Source organism: Selaginella moellendorffii, unplaced genomic scaffold, assembly GCF_000143415.4.
Source record: "Selaginella moellendorffii unplaced genomic scaffold, v1.0 SELMOscaffold_66, whole genome shotgun sequence".
Taxonomy (NCBI): Eukaryota; Viridiplantae; Streptophyta; class Lycopodiopsida; order Selaginellales; family Selaginellaceae; genus Selaginella; species Selaginella moellendorffii.
This window is the reverse complement of record NW_003314327.1, coordinates 80,446-100,500: the sequence shown is the minus strand read 5'-3', so window position 1 is coordinate 100,500 and position 20,055 is coordinate 80,446. Positions and strand designations below refer to the sequence as shown.

Sequence of the window (20,055 nt, the reverse complement as noted above, 5' to 3'; positions counted from 1 at the left end):
CATACTTGACTATAAAGATTATTATGCAGCATATGTGACTGATTAGAAATACCCTTGAATGACATTAGAGACAAGCTGGGTCTTTCATATTGATTAATTGGTTGCAATGCAATTAAGTGTTGCAGCATTCTAGGTGATGCTGGGGATGAAGTCCTAAAAATTTTGAGTATATGACTGTTTTTTAATCTATTTTCTCAAGCATTGCATGAATGTGTTTTCATTTGGCAATCTTGATTCACTCTTTGTACAAAGATTCCCAGTGTTCTTGCCATCCACAATCTCACACATTAGGTGGATCCAAAACCTTCTCTCTCTCTTTTTTAGCTAATTTACTAGTGAAGCTATGAACCACTTGAAAGGTCCTACAGCTCAAATGCAAACTAAATGTCTTATGAGAATATTCCTTTTGATACATGTCATCTTATGCTAAGTTTACAATGACTATATGCAAGCTATGAGTTTCGATCTATCTATTGTAAGCAGCATGAGCGAGATGAGTGGCAAGCTACAAACAGTGTGGGCATAGTATGAATAGTGAGTTGAAAGTTGTAAGCAACGTAAGTGGTAAGCTATACATGGCTTGAATAGCTGGAGTATGGTGATTAGGCTTAAAAGAGAAAAGGAAAAGCTGTCGGTTTTCAACTTTTCTACGATCTCTACTTCAGGTGCTGAGAGAAGTTTCTCAAATGGTTGTGATGCTGCTTGAAGCCTGACAATGCCAACGACGATTTTGTCCAGGACAGTACCAATCGGATTACCAAGCGACAGTAACCAGGTGCCGGAACGGGTCTGCAACTTAGTGAAAGCATACGTCAAACCAGACAAAGGCTCCAGCATAAAAGTTCTTGAGCTCCAGCGCATGGTAGGCAAGAACTTCTGCAGCCTCCGGATATGCGGATATGAAGATCTGGAAGCCCCTGTCCGGGACGTAGCCTTGGACGGTGTCACTTCTCACTCGATCTCCAACTCCATCGGACGCTTCAAGCAGCTAGAATGTGACGCCTTCTTTGTGCAAGCGTCGTGCTCCCGGGAGACTAGCATGGCCTGCTCCAACACAACGTCAACCTCTGGAGGAGAAACGTTATCAGCAGATTGAGATGCTCCATTCTCAGTTTTGGTCGACCGTCTGGACTGAACTCGGGGATGGCTTAAGACGAGAGCAAAGTGCTACTTGGTTGTGGTGGTGTTTTTGCTGTACGTGGAAGCGGCAATTCGGATAGAGTAGGGATTCCCATCGACAAGGTGGCAAGGTTACCATGGCCACAGGTAATGTGGTCGCCATATAGCCACTTCGTTTTGTTTTAAGAGGTTCCTTGGATTGCAGGACGAGATCCAACGGGGATGTTTTGAGTTGTGACCACCGCGCGTGCAGGAGCAAGGTGAGTGGAAGTTTTAGTGCCATCTGCACATTACTTTCGTTTTTCTGGCAGTTCAAGATCGCCGTTTGTCATCTTTCGATTTACGCAGACAAGGAACAGAACATCAGGCATGCTCGTGAAGCTATCCAGACGGCTGCTGATGGCGGCAGCAAGCTGATCCTTCTTCCAGTTAAGTTTTGTAGTTCTCTGTTCAGTCATAAGGAGAATGTCTTACAGGAAATGGGGAATTGTCCATACTCAAACGCGAGCTTTCCAATCTATGCAGGCGGTTCTCCCTCTTCCAAAATGCTTTCAGACATGAGGTTACCATAATCGGTGGCTCATACCATAGCGGAATGACGTGGCGATCATCTCTACAATACTTGCTGCATCTACGGAAAAGGTGGCTCTCTAAAAGGTAAACATCGGAAGGTTTGCTTTTCTGACGCGTCGTCTACGGTTTTTTCTCAGCCCTCTTTCACACCAGGTTCAACTTTTTTTGACATCGATATACCATACAGTTCAAAGAATCGGACACACTGGGGCCTGGCCATAAGTATACTGTTGTTGATTCGGGTAAGGTCCTACAGGCATTACGACAAGCAAAATAACTCACATTGCTCACTGACGAAGATGTTTGTTCTTTGTGCTGGTGTCAAGGTTTGCTCTTGCAAGAAGCTTTAATTTCTTTGACATGTTAGAAGTGAGAATGTGTGTGCTCCAGGGATTACAAGGCTGCCTGGAAGGCAGTAAAGCGGCTAATTCGTGGTGGACGCTCTTAAAATATTTTGTCGTTGCTGCTGGGCTCGTATCCGGGGCATTTGATTTGCGTACCGTCATCGACATGCTCAAGAGGACGCCGAAACTGAGCGACCGCACCAGGTTTACCCTCATTGTGGATCCTGCAGTCAAGGATATTGTCCTTCCAAGTAAGTGCGCTTCCTCTTCCTCTTTAGGTCGCTTCTGTTGCTGTTCTAGGCGTCCAGTCGGAGCCAAGGTACAGGCCTTTGATTGGAGACATGGTTGTGATCCCGCTGGTCCCTTGTGAATGCTCTGATCGCGCTGGTGGTGCTTTGAGGGCGATTGATCCGGCAGGAGCCACTGCGGCACAACAGAGCGTGTAAAACACAGGATGCATGCGTACGATTTTGTAGAGAAGCATGGCTATCCAGATTCAAATTAATGTTTTGAAATAAATTCAGGTTAGGGCTTCCGTCTTTCACAAGATCGTGACCGTCGATCAAACGGGGTTCCAGCCGTCGATTTGTACCCGTTAGCGAGAAGCTAGGTCAAAAAATTGGCGAGCAATGGTGGCGTGCGAGTTTGGGGAGGACGACTGTGGTGAGCTGCTCAAGCTGTACAGGCGGGGTGAGAAGCTGGGATCTGGTGGTGAAGGGCAGGTCTATTTGTTGAGTGCTCGTCGCAGGGCTGGCAAGAAGTATGCAGGGAAATCAGTTAAATCGATGAGGAATGGCGAGAATGAAGCTCGGCTCATGTCTAAGCTTCGCATCTGCCCTGGAGTTGTTGCCTTTGAGGATTTTGTGAGGGAGAGAGAAGGTGGGAGGTGCTATGGGACCATCGTGATGGAGCTTTGCGGCCCTAGCTTGGCAGAGCGATTGATCCAGGGTGGGGCACTGACTGAAGAAGAAGCAGCCAAGACTATTAAAAGGCTAGCAGAAACACTCAAGTGGATGCACTCGAGAGGGGTTGTCCACCGTGATCTCAAGCCTGAGAACATCTTTGAGAGGCTCAACGCCAGTGCAGTGGATGAAGTGGTGATTGGAGATTTTGGCATGGCCACGGACAAGCAGTGGGATATGCAACAGTATTGTGGAACAGCAAAGTACATGGCACCTGAGGTGGTAGCGGTGAAGAGTGATGGAGCCCGAGGACTACGAGCGAGTTACACGGCAGCCGTGGACGTGTGGGGACTGGGAGTCATTGCGTACGAGCTGCTGAGTGGGTATCGATCAAGAGTTGAATTTGATTTTCTGAGAGCTGGAGCATTCCCGAGTGATTTGGCATCGTGTGAAGCAGAGGATCTCATCCAGGGAATGCTAGATGTGGAGCAGAGCAAGAGGGTGACTCTAGATGCCGTGCTTACACATCCCTGGATTGTCAAGCATTGTGGTAGTGGGGAGATCTTAACAGCGATGCCACATAGAAGGAGGCATTGTGGAGTAAAGAGAAAGTTTTCTGGCACCGGTGAAAATTTGATCGTGAAAAAGATTCTCGCAGGATAATTATGAAACTGAGCAATCAAATGGAGACATATGTGACCAGCATACAAATAATAGAAGAAGAGAAAAAGAAGCAGAAGCATTGGTAAAGTTCTGTTGAACTTCCAGAAAAATGTTTATTGTGGTGGAAGACATTTTGAGAGACAGCCTTCCACCATAAAATTCAGTATATAAAGAAAGAAAAATTCAAAACCAAAGATGAACTCTCGCGGCAGATTTTGACGAAGGCACTGCAATCCACACCCGAGCTTTCGAGCTAGGAATCGCCACTCCAGCAGTCGCGAGCTTACACGCCAAGTGTGGGAGCCTGGATGCTGTTCGAGAAGAACCGCGAGAGGGATCTGGAACGCGATGGTTGGAGGGGATCTCCCCGAATGGAGTGGTGCTCGCGTCGAGCTCCCAGGGCGGGCTGCTCGAGCGGGGGATGTTCTACGCGGGGTGGCTGTACCGGTTTGTGGTGGAGCTGCTCGGGCGGTGTGGGGAGGCGTTGCTCCGCAGTATGCCGCTGGAACCCGACGAGGAGGTGATCCGCGCGGACCGGGTTGGATCCCGGCGATGCTGCGCCTTACGTGCTCATCGCCAAATGTATATACTCAGCGCGGGAATTTTTGTGGTCGGGGTTAGGGTTCTAGGCTGTGGAGATCGAGGCCCTTGGATCGCTTTTCCAGGGCCCGTGGGAGAAGAGGTAGTGGAGCAGCTCTCGGGTGAGGGATTTCTCTGGAATGTAGCTGCTGTTTGTTGATTTTGGGAAGAATGTACCCTTTTCCCGTGGGATGCAGAGATCTGGCGAGGAAGGGAGGCATACGCGATGGCAATCCGAGAGGATAAGCTCGGGCCTTTGTTTGCGGTGAGTTTTTTTTTCTTTTCGGTTTTTCTTGCGCGTTTCTTGATGGAAACTTTCAAGGTACGCTGCGGGGAAGCGATGATGAAAATCCAGCATCCAGGAACTCGTTCAATGGCGAGGAGGTAATTGTTCTTTTCTTGTCTTTGTCTCCATGGCAAAAAAAAAGTTCTATCTGGGCAGATGGTTGGCGTTGCGGTGCAGTATCTCCTACGTGAACTAGTTTCTGCTTCATCGAAAAAAGACGAGACAGAAGTCAATGTCCAAAGTTCGTCCAGCGCTCGTTCTCCAGAGTTGTTTCGATCTTCAGTGATTTGGGAAGGAAATAGGAAGCGAGTGTTATCTCCGCGGCCAGGAGACGAGGGTGTGAGGTCGTCTCAATGACTGAAAACAGACAAGAACTCGCAAGAGCGTCACGGTGCAGAAGATTCTTGTAAGTTTTTAATTCGATTTTGCTTCTTTTGATAAACTTTTATGGACTGAGTAGGTCCAGAAAATGTTTATGTCTCGGATTTGGAACCCGAGCTGGAACCGAACATTTTGCCCGATACTCTGGAGGAACTTCACATGAGAGAAGAACCCGAGCTGGAGTCTAAGATTGTGCCTGATACTCTGGAGGTACTTCACGTGAGAGAAGAAGAACATAATTCTCCAAATCTAGAGCGTAATTACAAATAGCTTCCTCATGAAATGCAGTGAGAATCTCATTTTTTCTTTTACCAGTGACAATTGGCGGCAGTCAGCAGTCATTGCTGGGATCCAACTCAGAAGAAAATCAAAACAACTCGGACTTGTTTGCCAGCATGATATCTCTGCTACTTCCAAATGCCGTCCCTCTCATGAAGAAACGTTCAAGAAGAAAACAGAGACAAGATCTCTCCAAAAGAGATGTGGCGGAAAGTCCTATAGACTTTGGGATGGGTAACACGGCATTGGAGACTTCCATAGCCAAAGACCCGATCGAGCAAGGTGACACGACGGCCATGACAACAAATATCTTTGACAACCAACAGAAAGCACCTACTGGCCTTAGACATCACGTCGACAAGCAGCTTACCAGCGCAGTTGAGCGTCAAGCTGGAGAGGAGTCCATTGCTGAAGAGCCTATCAACCAAGTTGACAACGCCGAAACATCTCAGCAAACAAAGAATATCGACACACACAATGTGTTGGCGGAAACTTAATCGAGTCCTCCTCACGCACAGTCATCGTCAATAAGCTCGCGCTTGAACAAGTCACGACGCAGCCCAGCCAGCTCTTTGAGGCTGTACAAAAGGATTCGACGATCACAGCAGCCATTGCTTTGGACGACCATTGTGCTGATTCGGAGAACAAGCGGTACACTATCTCGGATACTGTTAAAAGGCTACCAGCGGAGCCTTCTGCTGACGAAAAGTTCCAGGATGGACATGTCAAGTCACTTGATGCAGCGTGCGTGACGGACAGTCGGATAAGGAACACTTCGGCCGAACAAGCTCCCAACAATGCTCTATACCCGAAGTCAATACCTTTCACAGAGGCGCTGGTTCCATCGACGTACAAGCTGACTAGCCCGAATGAGCTTGAACAAGTCACGGTGCAGCCCAGCCAGCTCTTGGTAAAGCAACTTGAGACTGTCGAAAAGAATTTGACGATCGCCGCAGGCAATGCTTTGGATGATCACTCCATGATTTGGACAACAAGCGATTCCACTGGTTCGGATACACTTGAAAGGCTACCAGCGGAGCCTTCAGCTGAAGAAACGTGCCAGATTCTGGGAGATGTGGAGCTACTTGATCTAGAAAATCCAGCGTACGTGGCAGACAGTCGAAGAGAAAACACTTCGACCGAACAAGAAAAGCATGCTTCCAACAATGCTTCAGGCCACAAGTCTGGTTCCATCAACGAACAAGAAGTACCTACTACGGATACGTGGACCAAAGTGCCGGAAGCTGATGAAAAGGATACCGTAGCCAACGATTTGGACATGCAGTCGAGAGTATTTACCGGCTTTAGTTCCATCAGCAAGCGGCTTACTAGCTCGGACATGCTAAGACCCGTCGCTGCTTTTGAGCACGACCTTTCAGTTCTTTGCGTGGCACTCAACGCAAGGAGTCAGGAGGTGGATATCTGCGTCTCTTGTGGTCCTCTGGAGAAGCACGGTGTACAACTATATGTATACCGTATTTCCCTTGACAACAACTTGCTATCGGAGGCAACGTTGCTACAGTCCTTTTCACTGGATTCTTACGAAAATTCTGGAACAGACTCTCTGAAGGTTTGTTCAGTGTTTCTTTCTATTTGGCTTACATTATTTTCGCAGCAGCAAGCGGAGTTTGGAATTCAACTCACTGCAGACGGCGACAGCCTTCAACTTTTGCTGTTCATAGCCCCGAGCTTCCCAGTCAGTCGAACATAGTGCAGGTGGTTTCTCTCGCTGAACGTGATCCGAAGGCTGAGCTTTTTGCGACTGCCGCAATGAGATGCCTTTTGATAACAGGAGGAGAAAGCCACCAGAATTGTAATGAAACAACCAGAAAAAATAAAAAGGTAAAAAAGAAATGTAGTAAGAAAAGGTTTAAGATTATAATATCATGACAGATAATTTTCTAAGAATGTTCTCAAACACAAAATACATAGACATATAGAAGTTATTCTTCTAACGAGATAAACTATTCTAGTAAAACTTAAAAAATATTCTTCAAATATTTTATTACTATTGAACATAATTCTTTTTATAACTATATGAAGACATCGTTAAAAGGATGGATTTTCTATCCGCTCGGTTTCAAGTTGAGCGAAGCGCTGCAACACGGCCACGAAAGACATGAGAAAAGGAAGCTCTTTTAGTTGGGAGTGAAAGTCACCTGTTGATGCAATAGCGTTTTCCAGTGGGAGGAGGGCCGTCGTCAAAGACGTGCCCCAAGTGAGCATCACACTTGGAACACTTGACTTCGGTGCGAGGCATGAACGGGATGGACCAGTCGCTCTCGCTCTTGACATTGTTTCCAATCACCTCGTAGTACGAGGGCCACCCCGTGCCACTGTCGAATTTGGTGATGGAGCTGGAAGAAAAAAGCTCGAGAAAGCTCGGCTATGGATCTAAAGTTGAAAAGAAACCACTGACAGCCAAGAACAAAGCAAGCCACCAGAAGAGCAGAAAGGGAAACAAATCCAAGCAAGGAAACTTACTTGAAGAGTGGTGTTCCGCAGCAAATGCACTCGTAGATCCCAGCAGTCTTGGTGTTCCAGTACTTCCTGTTCGATCGGATGGATGATCGCTTAGATAGATCTCGTTCTCGCCAGAGTTTCTATGTTCTATGTTCTAAAAATGCTTTCTTACCCGCTGAAAGCTCTTTCGGTCCCCTTTTGCCTCGTGACGTAGAACTGCTCGTCCGTGAGCTTTTCCTTCCACTCCGTGTCGCTCACGGATTTAAATTCCGCTCCCTCTGGAGAAAGAGATTTCTCACGACTTCTCGCATGGAGAAGTGATCAAAGATTTCTACCTGCGCTGACCGAAGGCCCGCCGGATGAATCCCTCGACGACTGCGACGCGCCCATGATTCGCCGCCGATTCCAGCCGCTGGCCACAAATGCGGGCCTCTGCGCCGCGATTCCAGCTGAATTCCAGCGATCGAACGCCCCAATCGACCCAACAATGCGAGAGCTCGCCACGCTTCGCATTTTAGGGCTAGCTAGAGCTCGATATTTCTCCTTCTCCTTCCTCGCGCCACCGCCACGATAGAAGGACTTTACACACACAGTAGATTTTAATCTCCATAAAAAGGTCTTTTTAGGGTTCTTTGGAGCCGTGGCAAGACGATGCTCCGGCTAGCGAGGGCCGCCCTCCGCGAGCAGCGCCAGCGGAGGCTCTACTCCAGCGCTTCGCGAGTCCTCAGCAATGCGGCGCCATCGGTGAGTGTCGAATGCGATCGATTGAGCTGGAAATTTCGATCGATCTCGCAATATTTTGGTTGATCAGACTACTGGCGCCGCGTACCCCATCGTGGATCACACATACGATGCCGTCGTCGTCGGCGCCGGCGGGGCTGGGTTGCGAGCGGCCATCGGTCTCTCGGAGCATGGATTCAACACGGCTTGCATCACAAAGCTCTTTCCTACTAGATCTCACACTGTGGCAGCACAAGTAGATTTTTTCCCCTTAGTTTTTGCCTTCACTCTTTTCGTTGATTTCTTTAAGGGAGGAATCAATGCAGCGTTGGGAAATATGACCGAGGATGATTGGAGATGGCATATGTATGATACTGTCAAAGGAAGTGACTGGCTTGGTATGGTTACAATGTCTTTTGTCCGCTTCTACTGAAAATTTTCTCTCTTACGTTTAGGTGATCAGGATGCTATTCAGTATATGTGTCGAGAAGCTCCTGCTGCCGTCATTGAGCTCGAGAATTATGGTTTGCCTTTCTCAAGAACAGAAGAAGGTAAAATCTACCAAAGAGCTTTTGGTGGACAGAGCCTGAATTTCGGCAAAGGTACGATCCATTCTTCCTCTCTGTCTTCGTTGGTAGCTAAGTCTGCCTTCCAGGGGGTCAGGCATATCGTTGTGCGTGTGCTGCCGATCGAACGGGTCATGCACTACTGCACACTCTCTACGGCCAAGCCATGAAACACAACACACAGTTTTTTGTCGAGTATTTTGCTTTAGATCTCATAATGGACGACGAGGGTAAGGACATATATCCATTTCGTCAAACTTAACGGCTGATCCTGAATTATTTTGCCAGGTGCATGTCGAGGTGTTATGGCACTTAACATGGAGGATGGAACTTTGCATCGTTTCCGTGCGCTTTCGACGATTCTAGCGACCGGGGTACGTTGTTCTCAGGAATCAAGACCATCCTTATTGAGGTGTACGCAGGGTTATGGAAGGGCTTACTTTTCAGCAACCTCAGCTCATACGTGTACTGGGGACGGGAATGCTATGGTGGCTCGTGCTGGTCTTCCTCTGGAGGTTCTTGGCTTATCCTGTTTTTCATCGCACTTGTTTTAAAAACTTTACAGGACTTGGAGTTCGTGCAATTTCATCCGACTGGTATATATGGTGCTGGTTGTCTTATAACGGAAGGTTTGTTATCTCATTTATTTGTACCCTCAAGTCACTATGCTATTGGTGTCAGGGTCGCGTGGTGAAGGTGGCATTTTGCGAAACAGCGAAGGAGAACGTTTTATGGAAAGATATGCTCCCACTGCGAAAGACTTAGCTTCGAGAGATGTCGTGTCTAGATCCATGACAATGGAGATTCGCGAAGGCCGTGGAGTAGGTCTGTAGAGCTGTTTTTTCTTGTTTGGTTTGGCAACTGATGTTTTTCCTTGTTCCTAGGGCCTTTGAAGGATCACATATATCTTCACTTAAATCATTTACCTCCGGAAGTGCTGAAAGAAAGGCTCCCAGGAATATCAGAAACAGCAGCAATCTTTGCTGGTGTTGATGTTACTAAGGAACCGATCCCCGTGCTACCGACAGTCCACTACAACATGGGAGGGATACCAACTAACTACCGTGGAGAGGTGTGGCTTTGATGTTGGAATGTTCTATTATCTTCTCTCACCATCGGTATACAGGGTGTTACGACGAAAGATGGAGATCCCGACTGTCTCATTCCGGGGTTGATGGCTGCTGGAGAAGCAGCGTGCGCTTCCGTTCACGGTGCCAATCGTTTGGGAGCAAATTCACTCTTGGACATTGTGGTTTTTGGTCGTGCGTGTGCCAACACGATGGCTGAGATTTACAAACCTGGTGAGACATCTTACAAATACCATTGAGGATTACTATTCTCTTGTTTATCAGGGGACAAGCAAAAGCCATTGCCAAAGAACGCCGGAGAGGGAACCATTGCCTGGCTGAACAAGCTGAGATATGCAAATGGAGATATACCCACCGCCAGCATCAGGCTTTCGATGCAAAGAGTCATGCAAAACAACGCTGCCGTCTTCCGTACACAGGAAACTCTCGAAGAAGGTAAGCATATCTTCTTAAATTTCCCTTGTATTGATCGAGCACACAGGATGCAAGCTTATCAACGAAATATGGGATAGCTTCTCTCGAGTTAAGACATCGGACAGGAGCTTGATATGGTACATTAATTCCTACCAAGCTTTCCTCCTTACCTTGTTCGGTTTGCGCAGGAACTCTGACCTCATCGAGACGATCGAGCTAGAAAACTTGCTCATCAACGCAGTGATCACAATGCAATCCGCGGAAGCTAGAAAAGAGAGCCGTGGAGCGCACGCCCGTGAAGATTTTGCGGTAAGTATCTCACTACGCTGCCAAGCTCTTGCTCGTAACTTTTAACTTTCGCGATTCCAGAAACGAGACGATGAAAACTGGATGAAGCACACACTGGGGTGAGAATCACTATTGCGTTTTCACGATTGTCCAATCGGCTAAACTTCCGGATTGTTCTCGCAGGTTCTGGGAGGATGGGAAAGTGAGGCTTGATTATCGTCCAGTCCATATGAACACTCTAGACAAAGAAGTGGAGCCATTCCCTCCAAAGGCACGAGTCTACTAACACGACAAAGTAAATGAATAAGAGGAACCTTCTTTTGTAAAATTAAAGAGGATCGAAATAAAAGAGCCTACCTAGTGCCAAAGAACTTTTAGGGCTTTTCTATGTTTTAGGGTTCTTCTCTTCTCTTCACGCCATGGCGCCAGCGGCAGACGTCGACGATGACATCCTCAAGGAAAAGAATCCCCCGCCGCTCGACGAGGACGACATCGCGCTACTCAAGACTTATGTAAGATTCGTGGCTTTTTTCGTTTCTAGCTCGTTCTTGTGTGTGATTTGCGCTGCGTTTCTAGGGTCTTGGCCCATACGCTACCTCCACGAAAAAGGTCGAGAAGGAGATCAAGGAACTCGCGAAAAAAGTGAACGATCTATGCGGTGCGTTGCGATTTTGCTGGGCTTTTTTGAGCGTGCTTTTCCAGGGATCAAGGAGTCCGACACTGGTCTAGCAGCTCCTAGCCAGTGGGATCTGGTGTCTGATAAGCAAATGATGCAAGAAGAGCAGCCACTGCAAGTAAGTGAGATTTTTTTCTTCGATCTCTTGCTTTTCTTTTTTCTCTCATGTTTGGTTTTGGTAGGTTGCTCGTTGCACCAAGATCATCAATCCAGGCGCGGACGATTCAAAGTACGTGATCAACGTGAAACAAATAGCAAAAGTATATAACTTTTTCGATTCAAGACTAGGATTCTCACAATCTCTTTGGTGATAGTTTGTCGTGGGTCTTGGAGATAAGGTGTCTCCCACAGATATTGAGGAGGGAATGCGCGTCGGGTATGGTTTTTTTCTTATGTTCTCGATGTAAATGACATTTCTGTGTGTTCTATTACAGTGTTGATAGGAACAAATATCAGATCCAAATACCTTTGCCCCCTAAGATTGATCCGAGCGTCACTATGATGACGGTGGAGGAGAAGCCCGATGTAACTTACAATGACATCGGCGGTTGCAAGGAGCAAATCGAGAAAATGCGGGAGGTAACTACACCATTTTACATTTGGTTTCCTCGTCGACGATCTTAACTTTTACGCATATAGGTTGTAGAGCTTCCTATGCTCCATCCTGAGAAGTTTATCAAGCTTGGAATCGATCCTCCCAAAGGAGTTCTTTGCTACGGCCCTCCGGGAACTGGGAAAACGCTACTCGCTCGTGCAGTGGCCAATCGTACAGATGCCTGCTTCATTCGAGTTATTGGCAGCGAGCTCGTCCAGAAGTACGTTGGTGAAGGAGCTCGAATGGTGCGCGAGTTATTCCAGGTATGTTACATTCCGTGTTTATTCCTGGCAGTGGTCTTAAAATTTTTTATTTTTTTTTCCTTTCTCTTTTTCTTTCAGATGGCCCGATCAAAGAAAGCTTGCATTGTTTTCTTTGACGAAGTCGATGCCATTGGTGGTGCCAGATTCGACGACGGCATTGGTGGCGACAACGAAGTGCAAAGGACGATGCTCGAGATTGTCAATCAGCTTGATGGTTTTGATGCTCGTGGGAACATTAAAGTTTTGATGGCCACGAACAGGTACTGCCGACTTCATCTAAGTCTTTTCCAATCAAACTTACATTACTCCAAACAGGCCTGACACTCTGGACCCGGCACTCCTCCGTCCCGGACGCCTCGATCGTAAGGTGGAGTTCGGACTCCCAGACCTCGACAGCAGAACTCAGATCTTCAAGATCCACACCAGAACCATGAACTGCGAGCGCGACATCCGATTCGAGTTGCTAGCGCGCTTATGCCCAAACTCGACCGGTAAGTTCTCGTGCTTATACGGTAGATGGTTTTCTCTCCTCTCTCGGTAACCAAGCTTTGGTTTGCTTGAATCTTTAGGCGCTGATATCAGGAGCGTTTGCACTGAAGCCGGCATGTACGCGATCCGAGCTCGCAGGAAAACAGTGACGGAGAAAGATTTCCTCGAGGCCGTGAACAAAGTGATCAAAGGCTACCAAAAGTTTAGCGCTACTCCAAAATACATGGTGTACAACTAGAACGCATCCTGGCCGTTGAAATGTTTGAAAGAGCGCGCGGCGCCATTTATCTGCTTATCATATGCGTGTGGTTGGCTCGGGCACCTTATCTTGTGTGCTGACGTGGAGATCTCTCGTTGGCCGGGGACAGGCTTCCATAGCTCTAGGTCTTGCGAGACAATCCCTAATTCCTGGAGGAGCCAAGCAGCCACAATCCATGGCAGCAGCGATGATGAGCTTGAGCTCCTTGAATGTGGCAGCATTGCCGCAATGCGATGGATTGGCGCGGCAGGGGCTGGCATTGGCCCCGGCGAGGAGCTCGGGGAGGAAGATCGTTGCATCGTCGCGGAGCCGTGTTGTGATGAGGTAAGGGAGGGATTCTATATCGATTCTAGACCGAAATTCGTGTTCCTCTTGTTCGAATTTGGTCTTTCAGCGCCAAGAAGAGCGATAGGGAAGAGCAAGGAAGCATTCCCGTGGCTCAGCTAACGGCACTGGCGCTGGCGGCGAGCGCGGTGATTCCAGAGTTTGCCGAGGCCGCGATCACGCCATCGCTCAAGAATTTGCTGCTGAGCGTGGCGGCAGGATTCGGAGTTCTCGGCGCGCTCGTCGTGGCGGTGCTGGGCGTGGCTACATTCGATCCAGTGAAGAGAAGCTAAAAATCTTTCGTGTAAAAAACAGGGGATCCCTAGCCCTAATCCCTCTGCCACGTGGTATGACGCGTGGCAGAAATATACCAGCGCATAATCACGGAATTCGAAACCTAATGAATGAAGCTGGGCTTCTCGCAGGGGACAATGATCTGCGCATAGTTTGACAATAACATCACTTATATTCTCGGTCAGGACAAAACTATAATAGCAACGTCACTCAAACAATGTGGTCCACATTGTTTTTGGAATGCTTTCTCATGGTTTATACAAACCATATCAGCTTTCATCCCGTCCAACGCTGGGAAGATTAAATTTCTCTTATCGCCACCTTTGGTTGTGTGTAGGGCAGGCGTTTTGTATAGTTTTCGTGGAGATTGAGGGCCTTGTGTCTAGAGCCCGGCACTGGCCAGCCCGCCCCGGTTTCGATTCCAGCCAGCCAAATGCTCCGTGCAAAAGCCCCCCTTAAAAGGAATTAAAAAAGGAGAAGGGTATTTTGGCGCTCACGCTCGCGCACTCTCTCTGGAACGTCATGTCATCTCATGCCCCTGACACCATGGAATGTCTAGCCACCTATGACATGTACGGGGAAAACGCTCACGTGGCGCTAGGGCAGATGTCAGCCGGCCGTTAACCCCGGGGGCTAAACCTAAACTGGTGTTTAATTCCTGCGACGCTTCTTGGAATTAACGGGCCGCGGTTACACTCGCCCGGCGCTAACAAACGCCTGGTTTTTCCGAGGCAAGGCAGAAATGATCGCCGGTAGTAGTAGTAGCATCTATCACACCATTAAATTCTCGCACCACATCGCATTTTCCTATTCTTTCCCCCACATCTTCTATCAATCAAAATCCCAAACTCTCGATCGAGACACCGACCTTGTTTGCGAGGTTTCACACGAACCCTAGAAATCTCTGGTCGAATCTCTAGGCATCATTTGTTGAGTGACGAGGAAGAATATTCGATTAAGATATTGACTTCCGTACGACTCGAGCGTACAGTCGGTTTGCTTGACAGCTCCGTTAAGTACGGCGTGCTCTTCGGTTTTGGTCAGGTCAGCGAGTGAGACGACACGCCCAGGGTCATTCCAAGGGTTTCTATAGGGTTTTTGGATTCTTGCCTGCCGCGAGCTCACGGCGCTCTCGTGCTCGTGTCATCGATCGCGCCAGGGCCCGATCGATCGAGATGCGCTCGCGCATTCTCTCTTCTTTCTCCCTTTCCCGATCTTGAGAGAGCGAGCTTGGGAATGGCGATCGAGCGTGAGGAATGGCACCTTCTTGATCTTTCTCTTCTTCCTCCATCCGGCGAGAGGTAGAATCTTTTTGCTGTCCAGCGCCCGGATTTCGATGGATTGGAGCGTCGCGCTGTCGATCTTGTTGCTGCTTGCCGCATCGTCGAGCGTCGCGCGCGGATTCCAGGATAAATCCGCGCTCCTGGCGCTCAAGGCGGCGATGATCGACAGTTCCGGCAGCCTCGACGACTGGACCGAGACCGACGACACGCCGTGCTTGTGGACGGGCATCACCTGCGACGATCGCCTCTCCCGCGTCGTGGCGCTCGACCTCTCCAACAAGAATCTCTCTGGCATCTTCTCTTCCTCCATCGGCCGCCTCACCGAGCTCATCAATCTCACGCTAGATGTCAATAACTTCACAGGGAATCTCCCGAGTGAGCTCGCCACGCTGCACGACCTCCACTTCCTCAACGTCTCCCACAACACCTTCACGGGGGATTTCCCGGGGCGCTTCTCCAATCTCCAGCTCCTCGAGGTACTGGATGCTTACAACAACAATTTCTCCGGGCCTCTGCCAATCGAACTCTCGCGGCTGCCCAATCTCCGCCACCTTCACCTGGGCGGGAGCTACTTCGAGGGAGAGATCCCTCCCAGCTATGGCAACATGACGAGCTTGAGCTACCTGGCGCTGTGCGGCAACTGCCTTGTTGGCCCGATCCCTCCCGAGCTCGGCTACCTCGTCGGCCTCGAGGAGCTCTACCTCGGCTACTTCAATCACTTCACCGGAGGAATCCCTCCCGAGCTGGGCCGGCTTCTCAATCTCCAGAAGCTCGACATTGCTAGCTGCGGCCTCGAGGGCGTGATCCCGGCGGAGCTCGGGAATCTCTCCAACTTGGACTCGCTCTTCCTCCAGATAAACCATCTCAGCGGTCCGATCCCTCCCCAGCTCGGGGATCTCGTCAACTTGAAGTCGCTGGATCTCTCCAACAACAATCTCACTGGAGCGATACCGATCGAGCTGCGCAAGCTCCAGAATTTGGAGCTGCTGAGCTTGTTCCTCAATGGGCTGTCGGGGGAGATCCCGGCCTTCGTCGCCGATCTTCCCAACTTGCAAGCTCTGCTGCTATGGACGAACAACTTCACCGGTGAGCTCCCTCAGCGCCTCGGCGAGAACATGAACCTCACGGAGCTGGACGTCTCGTCGAATCCTCTGACGGGGCCGCTGCCTCCAAATCTTTGCAAAGGTGGGCAGCTCGAGGTGCTGGTGCTGATCGAGAATGGGATCACTGGAACCATCCCGCCGGCGCTGGGCCACTGCAAGAGCTTGATCAAGGTAAGACTAGCAGGGAACCATCTCACTGGGCCGATCCCGGAGGGGCTGCTGGGACTAAAGATGCTAGAGATGCTGGAGCTCCTGGATAACCGGCTCACGGGCATGATCCCCGCGATCGTGGACGCGCCGCTGCTCGACTTCCTCGATCTCTCCCAGAACGAACTCCAGGGATCCATTCCTGCCGGGGTGGCACGGCTTCCCAGTCTCCAGAAGCTCTTCCTCCACAGCAACCAGTTCGTGGGTGGCATCCCGGTGGAGCTTGGGCAGCTCTCGCATCTCCTCCACCTCGATCTCCACAGCAACCGTCTCTCCGGGGCGATTCCAGCCGAGCTCGCGCAATGCAGCAAGCTCAACTATCTCGATGTGAGTGACAATCGCCTCACGGGTCCCATTCCCGCGGAGTTGGGATCGATGGAGGTGTTGGAGCTGCTCAACGTCTCCAGGAATCGTCTCAGCGGAGGCATTCCGCCGCAGATACTCGGGCAGGAGAGCTTGACATCGGCGGACTTCTCATACAACGATTTCTCCGGGACAGTCCCCAGCGATGGTCACTTTGGATCGCTCAACATGAGTTCCTTCGTCGGCAACCCGGGGCTGTGCGCGTCGCTCAAGTGTGGAGGAGGAGATCCTTCCTCGTCTCAGGATGGGGATGGCGTGGCTCTCAGCCACGCCAGAGCCCGGCTGTGGAAGGCAGTGGTGGCGTCCATCTTCTCCGCGGCAATGCTCTTCCTCATCGTCGGGGTGGTGTGCTTCGTCCGTGGCAACGGGGGGGAACAGATCGAGTGCTTGAGCATTTGCCAAAGGCGGGAGTCGACGGGGCGGCGGTGGAAGCTGACGGCGTTCCAGCGGCTGGAATTCGATGCCGTGCACGTCCTCGACTCGCTCATCGAGGACAACATCATTGGTCGGGGCGGGTCGGGGACCGTTTATCGTGCCGAGATGCCGAATGGAGAGGTGGTGGCTGTGAAGAGGCTGTGTAAGGCCACCTCGGATGAGACAGGCAGTGGTTCTCACGATCACGGCTTCTCGGCAGAAATCCAGACGCTTGGGAAGATCCGGCACCGGAACATCGTCAAGCTGCTGGGATGCTGCTCCAACGAGGAGACCAACTTGCTGGTTTACGAGTACATGCCAAACGGGAGCTTGGGGGAGCTCCTTCACAGCAAGAAGAGGAACTTGCTGGACTGGACGACGCGGTACAGCATTGCTGTGCAGTCGGCTTTCGGGCTTTGCTACCTCCACCACGACTGCTCGCCGCTCATCGTCCACCGGGACGTCAAGTCGAACAACATCTTGCTCGACTCCGGGTTTGAGGCTCACGTCGCGGATTTCGGGCTGGCGAAGTTCTTCCAGGCGTCCTCGGCCGGGAAGTGCGAGTCCATGTCGTCGATTGCCGGCTCATATGGCTACATTGCTCCTGGTAAGTGCTTTAGTTTCCTTCGCTTCTTTCTGTTGTTTATGTTCATCGTGTTCTTTGGTTTTGCTTATAGAGTATGCATACACGCTCAAGGTGAGCGAGAAGGCGGACATCTTCTCCTTCGGCGTGGTGCTGCTGGAGCTCATCACCGGCCGCAAGCCGACAGAGCAGGAGTTCCGTGACAGCGGCCTGGGCATTGTCAAGTGGGTTAAGAAGGTGATGGACGAAGCCAAGGATGGCGTGCTGAGCATCGTTGACTCGACGCTGCGGAGCTCGCAGCTGCCAGTGCACGAGGTGACGAGCCTTGTCGGGGTGGCTCTCATCTGCTGCGAGGAGTATCCATCCGACAGGCCAACGATGCGAGACGTTGTCCAGATGCTCGTTGACGTGAGGGGCCTGCCCAAGAGCAGCAAGAGTGGGAGCTTCAAGGACTCATCTATCAAGACTCCAGTGGAATCCCAGCAGCAGTGGGAGGATCAGGATCGTGAGGAGCAGCAGCGGCAGCGCAGGGATCAGGCGCCCTTGATCCCGCTCTAACTTATATATCCATCATCAGGGCCCGGTTTTCTCGTTTCTACTTCAAGCATGGTGGACGAGATCTGACAGAAACTCGACGGCGCCCGTGAAAGCTTGAGACAAAGGTTCTCTTTCCAACTCGTACCAGTTTTGTAGCCATCGAAAGTTACCATCGACAGCTTCACTATCATCATCTTACAGCAAAGCCAGAAGCAGCAGCAGCAGGAGCAGCCGCATCGACAGCAGCAATTCTCTCTGGAGCGGCGCGAGTCACGACGAATCGAATCGAATAACACGGGCGAGTTAGCCGCGAAGAAACAGAGGCGAGCTGTTCGAGCTATGGCGAGACAATCGACGAGCCTTTTGGGGAAGGAAGATTGTTTGCTGTGTACATACACAAAAGCTTTTGCCAGGGAAAGCACCACCTCCTTAAAAACTTGCTCTTCGTCCATCAGTCAGTAAGTACTCTCTTTTCCTTTCTTAGATTTTGTGTTCCAGGAGCTTTGCAGAGATAATCTCTCTTCGCTGCGAAAGTTTTCTCTCGGAACGTAAAGATTTGCTCCTCTGATCGTATGTATGAGCGATTATTTCTTTCCCTGTGTCTTCGCCTTGTTACTTTGTCTGCCCGTCTGGGTCTACGCATTGAATGAATGTAGCATAGCGCGTGATGATATATGATTCCAGCGGGGGTATCTCTGGCGAATCGAGTGGAATCTGCGCTCATCTCAATCAAGACGCGCGAGTTAGTATCTATAGAGTAGCAGCTGAGCAAGTATCTAAGTACTTGCGGGTCGGGAATTTACTACTTGCCACCCTACAAGGAGCGTACGTAGCTCCTCGTTTCTTTCTATGGTTCTTGTGGGACGATGCGAAACGAAGCGATGATCCTACATTCATTGCCCATTCACGCTCCGCACCTCCCAATTCGGTCGTGTAGGTGGACCGGCTTGACCGCGCGTCCAAGAAATAGCTCTCGCTAGGCAGCTACGCTCAAGGTGACGGAAGCAAGACAACGCATGCATGAACAAGCCCTAAATATGGCCCGCCACCTTTCTACCCTCTTATCCGATTTTCACCCAGGAATCTTTTCCCCGCCTCCTTGTGGTTTGAATCTAATCGAGTTATCAAAAAGCAACTACAGCGAAAGGGGAAAGAAGGTGGTGGATCATCATTGCCGTTCAGAGGCATGCTCTGTTGTCATTCCTAAAAAAAATGGGCCTGTACTGAAAAGTGAAGAGGAGGATTTGTTGATGCCTTTCTTGGGCTTCCCAGCTGCTGAAACCACGCGCGAAAGAGAGCCAAAAGTGCTCTTCTTGATAAGAAGGGTTTTAAAGGGGTTTTAGAGAAAGGGTTAAAGAAAGTGGTGTTCTACAACTCTAGCTGTTGTTGCGGTGATTGGATTGGATCCACAGCTTTTGCAGGAATCAGAGAGAGCAGGCTTGCTTGCTTGCTTGCTTGCTGCCCTCCCTGGCCGGTTGATTTGAGATCTCGACTCGAATGCTCTTTTCTTTTAAATCGGAAATTTGTAATGTTTTTTTAGGCTTTTTTGCTGCGATCTTCTTCCCTGCTCTGTGATTTGTCCCAGTTGGGTTGTCAACCTCGCACTAGCGCAGCTGAAAGAGACATAGAGGAGGGCCTACAGGATGATGAGGATGAATATTTTAAAGGCGAAAAGGAGGGAAATGAGAGGAAGAAGGGAAAATGAATGGGTTCCTGAATCCTGATGATCATCGTCGTTCTTGCTTCTTGGAAGACGCGGTCGTTATAATGGTGATGTTTCTTTGTTTTCTCCCTCGTTTTTCAGGTTTTACTCAGTTTTTTTCGAGATAGATAGATAAATAGATATTTTTATAGTCACCGCAGCGCCCAGAGAGAGAGAGAGAGAGAGAGTGCGTGTACCAGAGTCGTGGAGATTTTTGATCCATAGTGGACCAAGTTGGCTTCGTTGATGAGGCTCAAGATCCCCTTTCTTATCTCTTTTTATTTTACAGCTTTTCACG

At 49.8% G+C, this 20,055-nt stretch overlaps 7 protein-coding genes and 1 long non-coding RNA gene across 8 annotated transcripts; 7 read left to right on the top strand and 1 right to left on the bottom strand.

Annotated features, from left to right (window-relative positions):
* Positions 1 to 2,665: 2,665 nt before the first annotated feature.
* Positions 2,666 to 3,601, top strand: LOC9649121 (calcium/calmodulin-dependent protein kinase type 1). Its single transcript, XM_002985184.2, has one exon. It carries the CDS (start codon positions 2,666 to 2,668, stop codon positions 3,599 to 3,601), a length of 936 nt encoding a protein of 311 aa, XP_002985230.2.
* A 628-nt stretch (positions 3,602 to 4,229) lies between these two features.
* Positions 4,230 to 4,908, top strand: LOC112340521. Its single transcript, XR_002990145.1, has 4 exons — positions 4,230 to 4,302; positions 4,378 to 4,445; positions 4,503 to 4,564; positions 4,623 to 4,908. It is a non-coding gene; the product is annotated as an uncharacterized LOC112340521 (long non-coding RNA).
* A 21-nt stretch (positions 4,909 to 4,929) lies between these two features.
* LOC112340520 lies at positions 4,930 to 5,835 on the top strand. Its single transcript, XM_024659050.1, has 2 exons — positions 4,930 to 5,103; positions 5,163 to 5,835. Exons 1-2 carry the CDS (start codon positions 5,007 to 5,009, stop codon positions 5,621 to 5,623), a joined length of 558 nt encoding a protein of 185 aa, XP_024514818.1. The 5' UTR covers positions 4,930 to 5,006; the 3' UTR covers positions 5,624 to 5,835.
* A 26-nt stretch (positions 5,836 to 5,861) lies between these two features.
* On the top strand, positions 5,862 to 6,837 carry LOC112340527. The gene is made up of 2 exons (XM_024659098.1): positions 5,862 to 6,696; positions 6,745 to 6,837. The coding sequence occupies exons 1-2, from the start codon at positions 6,106 to 6,108 to the stop codon at positions 6,835 to 6,837; spliced, it is 684 nt and encodes a 227-aa protein (XP_024514866.1). The 5' UTR covers positions 5,862 to 6,105.
* A 268-nt stretch (positions 6,838 to 7,105) lies between these two features.
* LOC9649458 (peptide methionine sulfoxide reductase MsrB) lies at positions 7,106 to 8,182 on the bottom strand. The gene is made up of 5 exons (XM_002985074.2): positions 7,925 to 8,182; positions 7,762 to 7,867; positions 7,611 to 7,676; positions 7,286 to 7,483; positions 7,106 to 7,223 (listed from the first exon to the last, which is right to left on the bottom strand). The coding sequence occupies exons 1-5, from the start codon at positions 8,100 to 8,102 to the stop codon at positions 7,193 to 7,195; spliced, it is 579 nt and encodes a 192-aa protein (XP_002985120.2). The 5' UTR covers positions 8,103 to 8,182; the 3' UTR covers positions 7,106 to 7,192.
* Positions 8,183 to 8,216: 34 nt separating this feature from the next.
* Positions 8,217 to 11,031, top strand: LOC9649457 (succinate dehydrogenase [ubiquinone] flavoprotein subunit, mitochondrial). The gene is made up of 16 exons (XM_002985183.2): positions 8,217 to 8,333; positions 8,401 to 8,565; positions 8,620 to 8,707; positions 8,765 to 8,911; positions 8,965 to 9,105; positions 9,164 to 9,249; positions 9,298 to 9,390; positions 9,441 to 9,504; positions 9,557 to 9,700; positions 9,760 to 9,947; positions 10,002 to 10,176; positions 10,228 to 10,398; positions 10,445 to 10,514; positions 10,566 to 10,686; positions 10,747 to 10,784; positions 10,849 to 11,031. Exons 1-16 carry the CDS (start codon positions 8,241 to 8,243, stop codon positions 10,949 to 10,951), a joined length of 1,887 nt encoding a protein of 628 aa, XP_002985229.1. The 5' UTR covers positions 8,217 to 8,240; the 3' UTR covers positions 10,952 to 11,031.
* Positions 11,032 to 11,054: 23 nt separating this feature from the next.
* On the top strand, positions 11,055 to 12,983 carry LOC9649456 (26S proteasome regulatory subunit 7A). The gene is made up of 10 exons (XM_002985182.2): positions 11,055 to 11,177; positions 11,242 to 11,323; positions 11,368 to 11,459; positions 11,524 to 11,601; positions 11,656 to 11,717; positions 11,776 to 11,920; positions 11,981 to 12,199; positions 12,278 to 12,459; positions 12,515 to 12,690; positions 12,769 to 12,983. The coding sequence occupies exons 1-10, from the start codon at positions 11,085 to 11,087 to the stop codon at positions 12,924 to 12,926; spliced, it is 1,287 nt and encodes a 428-aa protein (XP_002985228.1). The 5' UTR covers positions 11,055 to 11,084; the 3' UTR covers positions 12,927 to 12,983.
* A 1,678-nt stretch (positions 12,984 to 14,661) lies between these two features.
* On the top strand, positions 14,662 to 18,728 carry LOC9649120 (leucine-rich repeat receptor-like serine/threonine-protein kinase BAM2). The gene is made up of 2 exons (XM_024659040.1): positions 14,662 to 17,542; positions 17,613 to 18,728. The coding sequence occupies exons 1-2, from the start codon at positions 14,902 to 14,904 to the stop codon at positions 18,074 to 18,076; spliced, it is 3,105 nt and encodes a 1,034-aa protein (XP_024514808.1). The 5' UTR covers positions 14,662 to 14,901; the 3' UTR covers positions 18,077 to 18,728.
* Positions 18,729 to 20,055: the final 1,327 nt, after the last annotated feature.